The sequence below is a fragment of the Schistocerca americana genome, chromosome 6, assembly GCF_021461395.2.
Source record: "Schistocerca americana isolate TAMUIC-IGC-003095 chromosome 6, iqSchAmer2.1, whole genome shotgun sequence".
Classification (NCBI taxonomy): Eukaryota; Metazoa; Arthropoda; class Insecta; order Orthoptera; family Acrididae; genus Schistocerca; species Schistocerca americana.
In genome coordinates, this window is record NC_060124.1 from 364,019,773 (window position 1) to 364,032,433 (window position 12,661).

At 37.5% G+C, this 12,661-nt stretch overlaps 1 protein-coding gene across 4 annotated transcripts in view; it reads right to left on the reverse strand.

Moving 5' to 3' along the window:
* LOC124620370 (reticulon-4-interacting protein 1 homolog, mitochondrial-like) overlaps positions 1-12,661 on the reverse strand; it is a 173,190-nt gene that overhangs the window by 98,029 nt on the left and 62,500 nt on the right. For all 4 annotated transcript variants that reach the window (XR_006980172.1, XR_006980173.1, XM_047147040.1 and 1 more), the window contains exons 7-8: positions 12,167-12,341; positions 11,871-12,061 (exon numbers count right to left, since the gene is read on the reverse strand). Coding sequence is in view for 2 of the 4 variants with exons in the window: in XM_047147040.1 (XP_047002996.1) it covers positions 11,871-12,061; positions 12,167-12,341 (366 nt within the window). In the remaining 2 variants the exon portion in view is untranslated. The remainder of the gene's footprint in view (positions 1-11,870; positions 12,062-12,166; positions 12,342-12,661) is intronic.

Below are 12,661 nucleotides of genomic sequence, written 5' to 3' on the forward strand. Positions count from 1 at the left end.
TTTACCACTGAAGTGGCATGCAGGTGTCAATGTGTACATTTCACTGGCGAAGATTTGAAAGTTGCAACTACGATCAGTTGTTACAATATACTGGCATGCAGATAAGATGACTGTCGTATTATGTGTCAGATCCCCTAGATGACACTGACCACGTAACTAACAAGATAACAAGTAAAGTAGGGTACATGATACCTAAAACATGAAAAAATATCAATTACATCAGAAGAACTAAAGCACAAAATCTCACTGATCCATCGACGTAGTCGAAAACATAACACAAAAAGCATAAGAAACTGAAGTTTAAAAGAACTATGAACATTGTTCTTTACAGTTATTCCAAAAAACAGGCGTACACAATGTCAGATATATAGAAATATAGGTTACATCACCATAATATAATACACCAAGGACCCATCTAAGTAGTAATAAATGTAAAACAAACACATAAGCAGTCAAAAGTTAAAAGATACTGTGACTGTAGTTGTCTACTGTCATAAAACTTTTATAAAATAGCAATGAGCATGACATTACAATTATTATATAGAGAAATAAAAGAGGAATAAATGTGAACAGAAGTAAAACAGCATTCTTTAGTTAGCCTACGGCAAAATCATCATATTGCATGAAGGGTAGCACTGCACACAAACTGAGCCTAATTAAGATAGTCATCAATAAAAATAGGAATGTAATCTGCCAAGAGTTTAAAATAAAGTGCACAAACTTTATTACAAACATGAAACCATGACATAAAAAATAAAATAAAAGTAAATGAGGCATGGAACAGCATGAACATTCTACAGTAAGTCTTCAAAAAGATCATAGAAATATTTTCCTCTTAAGTCTAATTGCTCATAGAGTATGGATAAGGATTTATTTTTGTAGTGAGCATAAATTTCTATCTTTCCTAATTTTTTAAGTAAAAATCCTTTAGGTGCAGGATGAAGAACTTTTAAGCTGTAGATCCTTCTGAGTGATTGTGATGTGTTAGGTGTTGGCCAAGTACTGATTTGTTATGAGACCTACCTGAAGTATGGTCCTTATAATGAGTAGTGAAGTTCCTAGCTGTCTGACCAATGTACTGTTTATCATAATCTTCACACAATATTTTATAAACAACGAAATTGAGATAGGTATTACTGCAGTTTCTAATTGTATGTTTCAACCTATTCTGCAAAAGATTATTAGTACTAAAGGCTATTGTCAAATCTTTGTTCTTGAAAAAGTTATCAACTTTGTCAGAAATTAAGCACATGTATGTCATTTTGGTAAATTTGCTATCGCGAGTAGTAAGATTGTCATCAGATTATTGCAATTTACAGAGCAAATAATCAAATTCATTGGAGTGAAAACAGTTAGCTTTGACAATTTGCTTTAAAATGTATAATTCGTTTTGGATTGCTGAAAGTACTCTTGCTTTCAACTATTTCCCATTCTGTGGCAATATCTATTACTTTCAAGCAACTCAATGAACTCTATTATTGCACTCATGATCTTATTTGAAGCAACTGTACTACAACAACTGTTTTACTTCCTGTATGTCTGACTGGCTACACTGATGTAATTCGGTGTGCAGTGCACAGAGCATCGCATATTTGAGCAACAGCTGCATTGCTCTCCTCGGCAGTTGACATTTGTGAAGGTCATAATGCCTGCTCCGTTCACCGTCACCACCTGCCAACGTGGATATAATTTCTTCTTTCTTTATTTGTTATATAAGATGTATTAGCACACATCCCTCTTAATTCATCCTATGTTCATATTTCAGTATGACATGTGAAAATGGTCAGTAACTGACTGAAACTGATAACCACAACTTTAGGTCAAGACTGTTTATGTTCATTTTAAAATGAAAGTCATTTGCTTAAATCTGATCAGTGAATTTTGGCTAACTGTAGCTGCTTATTCAGTGAGTGGTTTTTTTTCTTTTCTTCTTCTTCTTTTTCTTTTAATTCTGTATTTTGAAATCTACTGAATGACAGTTGGATCACTATTAATAACGAACGTTTGAAGACAATTTGCTTAAAACCTGATAAGGGAATATCGGTTAACTGTAGTTAACTATTCAGTGACTGTTAATTGTTTTTAAAATTCTGTACCTTTGCTGTCTACAGGGTGACAGTGTGTTCTTAATTAATGGTAGCTGTTTAAAGGTTGTTTAGTTAAAAAAAGACTGCTCAGTGAATTTTGTACACTGCAGTTAATTGATTTTTGAGTCTGTACTTTTGGTGTGTAGTTAACAGCTAGTTGCTTGTAATTAATGGCAGCTGTTTAAAAGTAATTTTTATAAAGTCTACTTTAATGTGATTGTTTTTAAAATGTGTTTGACTTAAATAAAAATAAGTTATGTATTAAAGATGATGAATGCTGAAGCATTATATGGGGACACCAGTCCCTCCATTATGCTGACTTGATCCCATAATATCTGTCATGAATTCCTAGTTATCAACTGGTATCCCAGAGCGTAGTTATTTTCCTTTTTCTGGAAAGACCCAGAGGGAGCAGGGGATGATGGCCATCTTTTCCCTTCTTGCAACAGTGTTCTCAGTTACTTCCTTACTTGTGTCAGCAGTAAACTGTATTTGGTTACTACTATTTTCCAGGTAGCAATCATCAGCATGGAAGACAGGTCATGCCCAGGGGTAGGCTAGCTCAAGAAAGACCACCTTTTGTATTAGTTAAGAATTAGGCAGCAATCAGGTGAGGACACAGTACTTGAATTGGCTGCTCATTTGCACGGTGTATTAGGGGAAGCCTTGGACCTCAGCCTGGTGAGATAGGTGCTATGCTCATTGATGGCTTTGTGGCTTTTGTAGGACTGCAGGAAAATGTGAAATATTTATGCAACAGTCAGCTTGTGCACACAAAAGTATAAAGGATTCAAGGACAGGTGACACATTGAGCGAATCGTCTTGGCGATTTAAAGCAGACATCCCTGATGCCCAATGAAAGTACTGCTGTTGATAGCTTAATTAGGGAGTTACAGGTAGATCTGGATCTTCTCATGTTAGATGACCTAATGAGTGTAAGCAAGAGGGACAGTGTAGGTGATAATCTGTGCCGTCAGGAGAGTAAGCAGGAAACCGAGGGACAAATAAATGTGATCACTTCGAACGTTTTAGCTAGGTTGTCAAACCCCGTTTTGTATCTACTACAAGGGATCAGTGACCTTCCTATTGAGCAAGTTGAACAGGTTGAATTGTGTTATGGTTAACAGTTTGGTTTGATTTTCATGCTGATGCATTGTGCATTTCACATGCCATTATTCTTCAGCTTCTTTATTGGTTAAACTGTGGAGTTTTCAGCAAATTTTCTTTTAGATTATGCAGAGTGAAGCATCCCTTTGTGATTTGACACAGTGTATTAGTCAACTGAAGTTGTCACACCAGATCAGGCATCAGTTGGAGCACAAGCATTTTTGGCATGTGCAATATCAGCATGAGACTTTGCTCCAATACATTGATGAAATCCATACTGCTGTGCTAGCTCTGGGGCTGCAAGTAGTTGAAGGTGATGTGGTTAATACCATATTAGTAGGCATGAAGCCTAAGGACTGATTACATGGGGTTTTTTCTAGAAAATCTACCACCTTTATGAAATTAGATACCACGGTTGCCAAGATGGAAGGATGCTCATGAGCAACAGTAGGCAGGCACTCATCTAATTACTCCATCTGAGTGGAACCAGCACAAGGCCATGGGCTTTGCACTTGGTAAGGTTAAACCTAAGTTTCAGGTGTGGAGATAGTCGACACTTTGTGCGGTAATGTCAAGTGAAGAGGGGCCTGTGTTCAAATATCTGGTACTATAGGACAATGGCAGGAAGAGGTATCCATCATCCTGTTAAGAATTGGTCCCATATTAGAGCAGCGCAAAATCTTATGCTTCCGTATGTGTGTGCCCACTTGAATGATGAGCCTGTATGCGCTATTTTGGATTCTGGGAGTTCTGCTTCATTACTTCATTATAACTGGTACCTTGAGTTAGGGAATTTATGTAGAATGCTTCCCTGTTCCCCCCGCCTCAGAGATGTCATGTGGTTAATGGACAAGAGTACCTCTGGTAGTGGAGTTTTGAGGCAAGTTAGGCACACTGAATTTTACACAGCCTGTTAACATTGTTATTGCTAAGAATTTGTCAGTTAACTTGATACTGGGCTGTGATTTCATTGAGGGTACCAGTCTGGTTTTTGATATCAAGCTCATGCCTTTTATTTCAATCTTTGCCCTGAGGCTAGGATTGAGTTCATGTTGGCAATCTCAACTGATTAGTAATGTGCAGTCGGGAGTCGTCTGAGTTTGCCACTGATCATTTAGAACCTGGCAAGGCTAGGCAGCTGTTTAGTGTGTTATCCCGATTTCCCATTGTCCTCACAAACAAATGAGGCATAACTAGTAAGATACAATATAAGGTCCACTTGGTTGACGATATTCCTGTTCACCAACCACCTTATAGATTATCACTACTCACAATGAAGATTTTGCACAGGCTAACTAATAACATGCTCCAGGATGGCATCATTCGACCTTTGACTCCTCCCTACGCTTCATCCATATTTCTTGTTCCTAAAGGACAGAGTGACGATTATCCGCCAGTCATCAATTACAGTCCAGTCAACCAGAAGGTCATCTTGGAATCAGTTCCATTGACCTACCATCACAACTGCTTCATCTGGTTTGCGGGTGCCCGTTGGTTCTCTGTAGTGGACCTCAATCAAGCCAGCCGTCAGATAACCTTGACCAAAGATTCCAAACCAGTAACTACCTTTTATTCAAATTGGAACCTTTATGAGTTTAACTGCGTACCTTTCAGACGGTCTACGGGTGCAGCCACGTTGTGTCTCATCTTCTGGACCACTTTTTGGGAGATCTTAAGTTCAAATCCATTTATAACTATCTTGATGATGTGGTGGATTACAGTTCCAAGTTCATAGAGCATTTGAAGTGCCTCAAAGAAATTTTGTTACGTCTTATAGAAGCCAGGCTCACTGTCAAGCCTTCTAAGAATACACTGGCTCGCCCTTGTATATCCTTTTTGAGCCACCTGGTTTCGGATTAAGAGGTCAGCACTGATCAGGAGTGGACACGTTCCTTGTGTGACTTGCCACCCCCTTCCCTCCCCGCCACCCCAAGGGTGAGAAGGATGTTGCCAGATTTATTGGAATGGCAAATTTCTTTCAGAAGTTTGTTCCTAATTTCATCCAACTGGTGGCAACCTTGAATAACTTGTCCAAGAAAGGCGGGTCCTTCCTTTGGTGGGGGAGAGCCATCAGGCTTCCTTTGAGGCAGTTAAAGACACCCTTAGCAACCCTTCTGTGTTAGTTATTCTGGATTTTGGCAAGCCATTCACTGTCTAAAGTGATGTGTCCAATTCTGGGGTAGCGGTGGTACTCCTCCAAGAACATCAGGGAGAGCAGCATCGTGTCAACTCTGCATCATGCTGCTTATCTCCCACTGAATTAAAATATTCAGTGTATGAGTGGGAAGCTTTAGCAGTTCTCTTTGCCTTGGAGAAGTAAGTTCTACCCCCCCCCCCCCCCACCCGGTAGGTTGCTTGTTGGGCAGTTCACATCTCCACATTTCATTTTAAAGTTCATCATATCAGGGGTTGAGACAACAGTGAGGCCAACGCTTTAACTCGCATGCATGAAGATTGCGACCCCCCTCAATATACAGAGGACGGTCGCCAACTTGCCCTGGGCGGTGCTATGTTGACTGAGGTTCCTGAACTCTTTTGCAGTCATAGTGGTAGGCACGAAGAAGATTCCCATACTTTCTAACTTAAAAAGAGAGAAATTTTTTAAATGACAAGCACATAGATGGGTAAGTTCTTAATTAAGGTATTGTGTGTCAAAAGGGGAAGGGTAAAACACATTCAAAATTTGTCTCAGGTATTGGTTTCAGTGATCTTTAGGTATTTTCATAGCTCCAGGGTGGTCTGTCATCCAGGTTTCCATAAAACTTTGACCAAAATTAGATAACATATGATGTGGCCATCTATGTGCAAGAATATAAGTCCATTATGTGGGGGAGTGTCAGTTATGCAAACAAGGGAAACCCAATTCTAAATCATGCAAGGGTCTTCACGGGTCTACTCATAACTGCAGACCCATGGACAGTCTCTTTGTCGACTATGTAGGGCCCCTTCCGTGTACCAGGGTGGGGGGAAGGGGGGGGGGGGGGAGGAATTGTTACATCTTAGGGGTATTGGATGGGTTTTCCCATTTTAGCTGGTTAATTCCCAGCTGCAGGGTCACTAGTGGCCAATCTGTACAGTGTCTCACCAAAACTTTTACTGTCTTTTGCTCTACTTTACCCTTGCTCCTTACTACCCCCAGCCATCCTTTGCTGATCGTATTAATAGGTATTTGGAGGTTGCATGGATAATATTTCATGTTAGATCTCAAAAATGCTGGAACCTTTCTAGCCTGTGGTTAAACCTTGCTTATAATACTACTCAGCATGAAGCTATCAATGTTACTGTCCCCTCATTAATCCTGGCCTACCTGATTAAGTCTCCCTTGAGTAATCTTTGGATCACTGATGAGCTGTTTCCTGAGCAAGTCTCTCCCTAAATCATCCAACATAACTGGGAGAGAGCGAGACGCAATACAGAGCTCGAGCATAGGTGTCAGCAATGTAGGTACAATTGCAAGGGATGCGAGTTCAAGGGAAAGGTCAGAGACCACATGTTTGTGTGTAGGTTTAATGTTGAAACCAAAGCTGGAGCAATCCCTTCTAATAAACTGGTTCACCATTTTATAGACCCCTCTAAAATTTTAAGATTTCTGAGTCCAGTTAATATATTGGCCTGTAATGAATTGAATGCGAAGATCTCTAGAGTATATGTTAGTCAGGTTAGGGAAGGTAGCTAGCCCCATCTTTACCTTCTGCCCTTGGTGCCGAACCATGGGGGAGGGAGGTTGAGCCATATGGGCTCAGCCTTCTATCAATTTTGACCCTCATTAACATTTATTGTCTGGGTAACTTTGGAGGTATGCTGATGGCATCATTGGTGAGGACAAAAGCCACAAAGTAGGAAGGTTTTGGGAATGACTGTGGGGTGTGCAGAGCGAGTGGACCACGAGCGCAAGAGGTTTAGAGTTCTGGATAGTACACGAGAGAACGAATCAGCTCCTGTGAAGGCATAAAGCCTGGTTTTGATTATCAGTTATCACCTGCCCTGAAAAGGCGTTTCTGTGAGTGGGTATAATATTTTGGAAAATACACCAGCAACTTGATTATTTGGTTGATTGACACTAGTAAAGACAGTTCAGCCTCTTGCAAGCTTAAGGAATGGAAGGACGGTGGCCATCTTATCCAAGTCAAGTAATTTCGATGGATTTCATCACTCATAATTAATAGTAGCTATTTAAAAGTCATTTGGTTAAAATCTGATCAGTGAATTTTGGTTATTCACTGACTATTGTCGTTTTTAAAATTCTGTACCTTGTGTGTATACTTAATGAAAGTGGGTTCATAATTAATGGCAGTTGTTTAAGGGTCATTCAGTTAAAAAAAAAAAACTACTCAGTGGATTTTGCTAACTGTAGTTAATTGTTTTTAAAATTCTGTACTTCTGGTGTATAATTAATGGCTGGTGGCTGATAATTAGTGACAGCTGTTTAGAAGCCATTTTTCTGAAGCCTGCTCAGTCAACTTTACTGTTGTTGATTTTTAAAACTCATTTGACTTTAATAAAGGCAAGTAATGTACTAAAGATGATGAACGTTGAACCAGTTATGTGATGACTCCAGTCATTCCATTAGGGTGACCCAATCCCAAATCTTCCCAATTGAATTCCTAGTTACAACAGATAAATTTAGTTCAGCAAGGAGTTTTTATGGTTTTGACTGTTTCTTACGTGTGAAAAATTTCATGTGAGATTTTCCTTCACACATGAAATTTTTCACACTTAAGAAACTGAGGCAGAATTATTACAATTTTAATTATGCCAACAACAGTTCTATGGGCAGATTGTTTCTTTTTGAAAGATGGAACAAAAATGAGGAAAAGGTATAATCCCAGGATGTGGAATTAGATAGCAGAAAAAAAGGAAATTTCCCTGATAACTACAAATCGAGAGAAACAGGTTTGTTACATACTGTAGTAGTGCACGGAAAGTATTTGAATTCTGGACGATCCTTTCTAAACTCTGTTGAACAGAAGGCAGCCTGTACCACAAGTGTTTTTATTTGATCCTCCCTCCAAAAAAGGTCTGGATATTAAAACAAATGTGAATATCAGAATAGTTTTCTATACAAGTACTTGAAATATATATTGACTATTTTTCAACATAAAACATCATGGCGACAGAGATATTTGCTATAACTGTGTATAAGCTTACACAATCTCTTTGCGTAAATACTTCAGCTTGTCCATTGAACCATGTCATCATGGTAACATATTCTATTTGTAATTATAGAAGCAATAAACAAACATTGTGAAACTATCATGAAAGCACATACTTTGTAAATATGCTGTTGCTTCCCCATTTAAAATGAATACCTTCTGCTTTTCTATTCGAAATTACTTGATACTTACATATGTACACTAGTAACTGTCAATAGATAAAACCTGTTTAGGTCTACTTGCTGTAAGGATGGAAGCCTATTCACAGTGAACATGTTTAGTCATCATGTTACTAATAGGCATTTTCACTGCTCAAAGAGAGATAACATGACATTTGTAGAAGAAGTAGCAAAGGCATTTGTTTAATTTCTATTGAATCTGCAATGATTCCAAATTACCTGCTTTACGTTAATTAGGTACTTACAAAAAGTTCTTTGTACCACAGTGCAGAAACCCTTTCTTCGTACACGAAGAAACCCTTAAGATTAACTTTAAAATGTAGTATGTTTATCTGTTTTAGGATAATGCCAGTTTTTTCATGGAATGAAGATGCTTGTAATTATTAAACTGAATGGAAGACTCATTCACAATTTTATCAACAAAACTCATTATCAATGAGATAAAAAGGTGGGATCTCATTACTGGGTAGTTATTTCCATCACTCAGGGATTGTAATTGTGATCTCTCACTATGTTGTGGAATGAATCAGTTTTAGAATTATAATACACTTTCTCAGCAAAAAATGTAGCATTTACATGATTTCTATTTTTTTCATATATACATGTAATGATTTATAGTTAATGGTTTTAAATCTCTCTCTTAAAATAGTACATCCTTTTGGGCTTGATTGAAAGTTTGAGTGTGTCACACAGTTCAGAAATGTATCACCAATGGACAACGAAAACTGATAATTAAACAACAAAAATTCAGCAGCTTGAGATATGATAACCAGAAAAAGAAATAAATCACTGTATGAAATAGTGGCCCGTCCATCACCTTCATTAATAAATCAATCTTCTCAACAAGATTGTTTCCCAGATATATTAAAAGATGCAGAAATAAAACCACTCTTCAAGACAGGACCTTGAGAAGATATGGGAAATTATCATTCCATCTTTCTTCTTTGAGATTTGACAAAAATACCCAAAGAAGGTGGTTGCTAACTTAATATAAAACTGTCCCATCAAAAACAGAACACAGATCAAGCATAAAACCAGGAAGAAAGTGTACTGAACTGTGAAAAAAGAAGCAAAATAGAAACAGAGAATGGTCCATACTTAAGATATGCAATCTTGAGCAAACTGGCAGAACCACGTGTTGCGGTTGTGTGGTCACGTTGTTGGACTGCAAAGTGGGAGATCCTGTTTAAATCTCCCTTGTGACCCCCCTCCCTTTTTTCCCACAAAATTATGAACTGTCCATCCAGTCACTGATGTGTCTGTTCTCCTTCCATAGTCTGGGAAATTGTCATACTATACACAGATTTTAGAATATGAGTCATTTGGTAAGAACATAGTATTGTCACAAGTAAATGTGGTGAACAGTGAGAGCTGGCGAGATGCCGTACAGATCTCTCACCAAAATGAAAACAACAAATAAATGGATGTAAACTATGTTAAAAAAAGGGATTTCAAGAGTCAAAACTTCCAAAATGAAACACAAGTGTCATAAAATGTGGCACTTGTGTAGAACAAATAGGAAGTACATACATCTGGAGGTCCCTTCCTTACACCTCACTGTTGCAAACAGACATTACATCATGACACAGACACAAATTTGAACACAGTAAACAGGCACATCCATGACCGGATGGACAGTTCATAATTTTGTGAGGGTGAGGGAAAAAAAGGAAAGAAAACGAAATGGTGTGGCACTTCAAGTTCACTTGATGTTGCCCATCTTAAGCTTGGAACTTTCACTAATTCTGTTTTGCTTCTTTTTTCACAGTTTCACCTTTTTCCCGTTTTCACGTTTGGTCTGTGTTCAGTTTTTGATAGGTTATCCACTGGGCTATCTTACCATTAAATCTGTGGGGAGGTGTAATGGGGAGTTTCCCTTGTCAGTCTTATCTGCTTTCTGTTCTATGTTAAAAATATGACCATTAATGAGAACTCTGTAGCAGTTCTGTATGCAGATGATACATCTGTTTTAATTGATGGCAATCAAGCAGAAAAATCTCTGACTACATCATTAATACACTGGATAGATTAGAAACATGGTTCCAGTTAAACAAGATGAATCTAAGTACGTTGAAAAAGCATATGGCATAATGTAGGATCCAACAGTCAAAGTCCCAGGAAATTGAAATAAGCCATAATAATAATAGCATAGCAGCAATGGAATATGTTGTGTCTCTAGGACTCAATCTAAATAAGAATTTAAACTGGAATATGCTTATTGAATACTTCTTGAGTTAATTATATAGCTTTATGTTTGAACTGCAAGTATTATCCTATGGCACTGACATGAACATCCTGAAAAGGCATAGTACAGTTATTTCAAACAGTATTAAGGCATAGTAGGCTACTATTTTTTTGGAGAAACTCTGGTAATATGTTGAATACAAAGAATATTCAGAAAAAAAATCATCAGAAACATAAGTTCTGCACATACAAGGGAATCATGCTGTCCATTACTTAAAACCTGAATATTTTTTAATACAGAAAACAAGAGTTATTCATGAACAGTCAATTCGTCTAACACCACATTATGAGGCAAAGTTCACATATGAATCACTTCCTGTACTGTAGCTGTGTAAACCATACTTTGTCTGAATCTTGCTTTTGTTATTGTTTACAAGTACCACACAGGAAGAAGTATGCTGAGAAGTCATCAAAAGTAATTCAAGATCTGTGAAGAGAGCTCTGCAGTATTTGTGGCTATCTGCTTTACACAATATCCTTATTGTTTGCTTTTGCTCAATAAAAGCTTTATTGACTTTGGCTGCATTACTGCATTAGATTATTTAGGACAACAGACTTAAATGAAATCGTAACATGTTTAAAAGAATGAGTGTAAGATATATTACAATTTCCACTTATGAATCCTCTACAAAAGTAAAGAAATCAACAACTCAAAAGTCAATTTTAACATGAAGTGCCTAATTATTCACGGTCCTTTTAGAGACAGTACATTCTCTCCTTTCTCTGACCTGTGTACTATCCTATTTAACTGGTTATTTGGCGACCCAAATGAATGGCAGCCTAGAAAATACACATAAACAACTACTGGGCAAAAATGAAAGTTATGTTATGTTCCAAAAACATACTGGAATCTACTGAAAGTTGAACCCCAAATCATTGAATTAGTCATCTGACATTAAATGAATTGTACACTAAAGCACAAATTACTTTTACATTTTCATTTAAGTAGTTTATCTGAATTTATTTCTCAGAATGTAAAACAAGAGAACTAAGCATGCTTTTAGGATTGACTGAAATACTAATTAAAATTTAATGCAAACTATTATCGGTATATTTGAAGCATATTTCAATCACAGGTATCATCTTCACTGGAGACTCACCTGAACCTTATTATTGTCTTTCCAACTGCATCACAAGAGTCAGCATGCTGGAAGGCAAGTTCTGCATCCTGAGGTGAAAATATTTTGTCCACAACTGGCTGCAGACTTCCATCTTCTACTAATTTTCCTAATTCATTCAGTGGTACAAGAGATTCATCCATTAAACTCCAAGCATTAGCCCCAACACAGACCTGTCACAAAAGAACTATCAGTTATCAAATACAAACCTAACCAATTAAACTGAGCATATACAGCCAAATCCTAAGTTTAAGAACCCTTGAAATATAGGGACATACCCTAAAAAAGCATTTTAAGCGAACCCAGAGGCTGTACAACAATCGAAAAATGAGCCCATAGTTGTCAGCAGCTAATGGGCTTGCTACAGTTGTTATAACAAGGCCATCATCTTTGCAAAATTTTAGGCACAGATCATCAGCTGCATGTCCAACTGTATTGAAGACAAAATCAAACCTTCAAACAAAATGAGAAAACAAAAACATTTACAGTTCAAAAGTTTGGTATTATCAAATAACAAATATATTATGTTTACGTACAATGACAGTTAAAAGTGATTTCTGTTAAAGATTAAAATAAAATGTTACCAGCTTTATTGTCACTCAAGATGGCCACAAGTGTAGAAGTGTGTGATTCTAACTTGAGAAATAGTTATGCGGTTAAAAAGGGAGTTTGTAAGAATTGTACCACTGATATAACAATGCTAAAAGAACAGATTGAAAGCTTACAATTCATAGTCAGTGCTTTAAGAAGCGATATTGATTCACTCGAGAAAG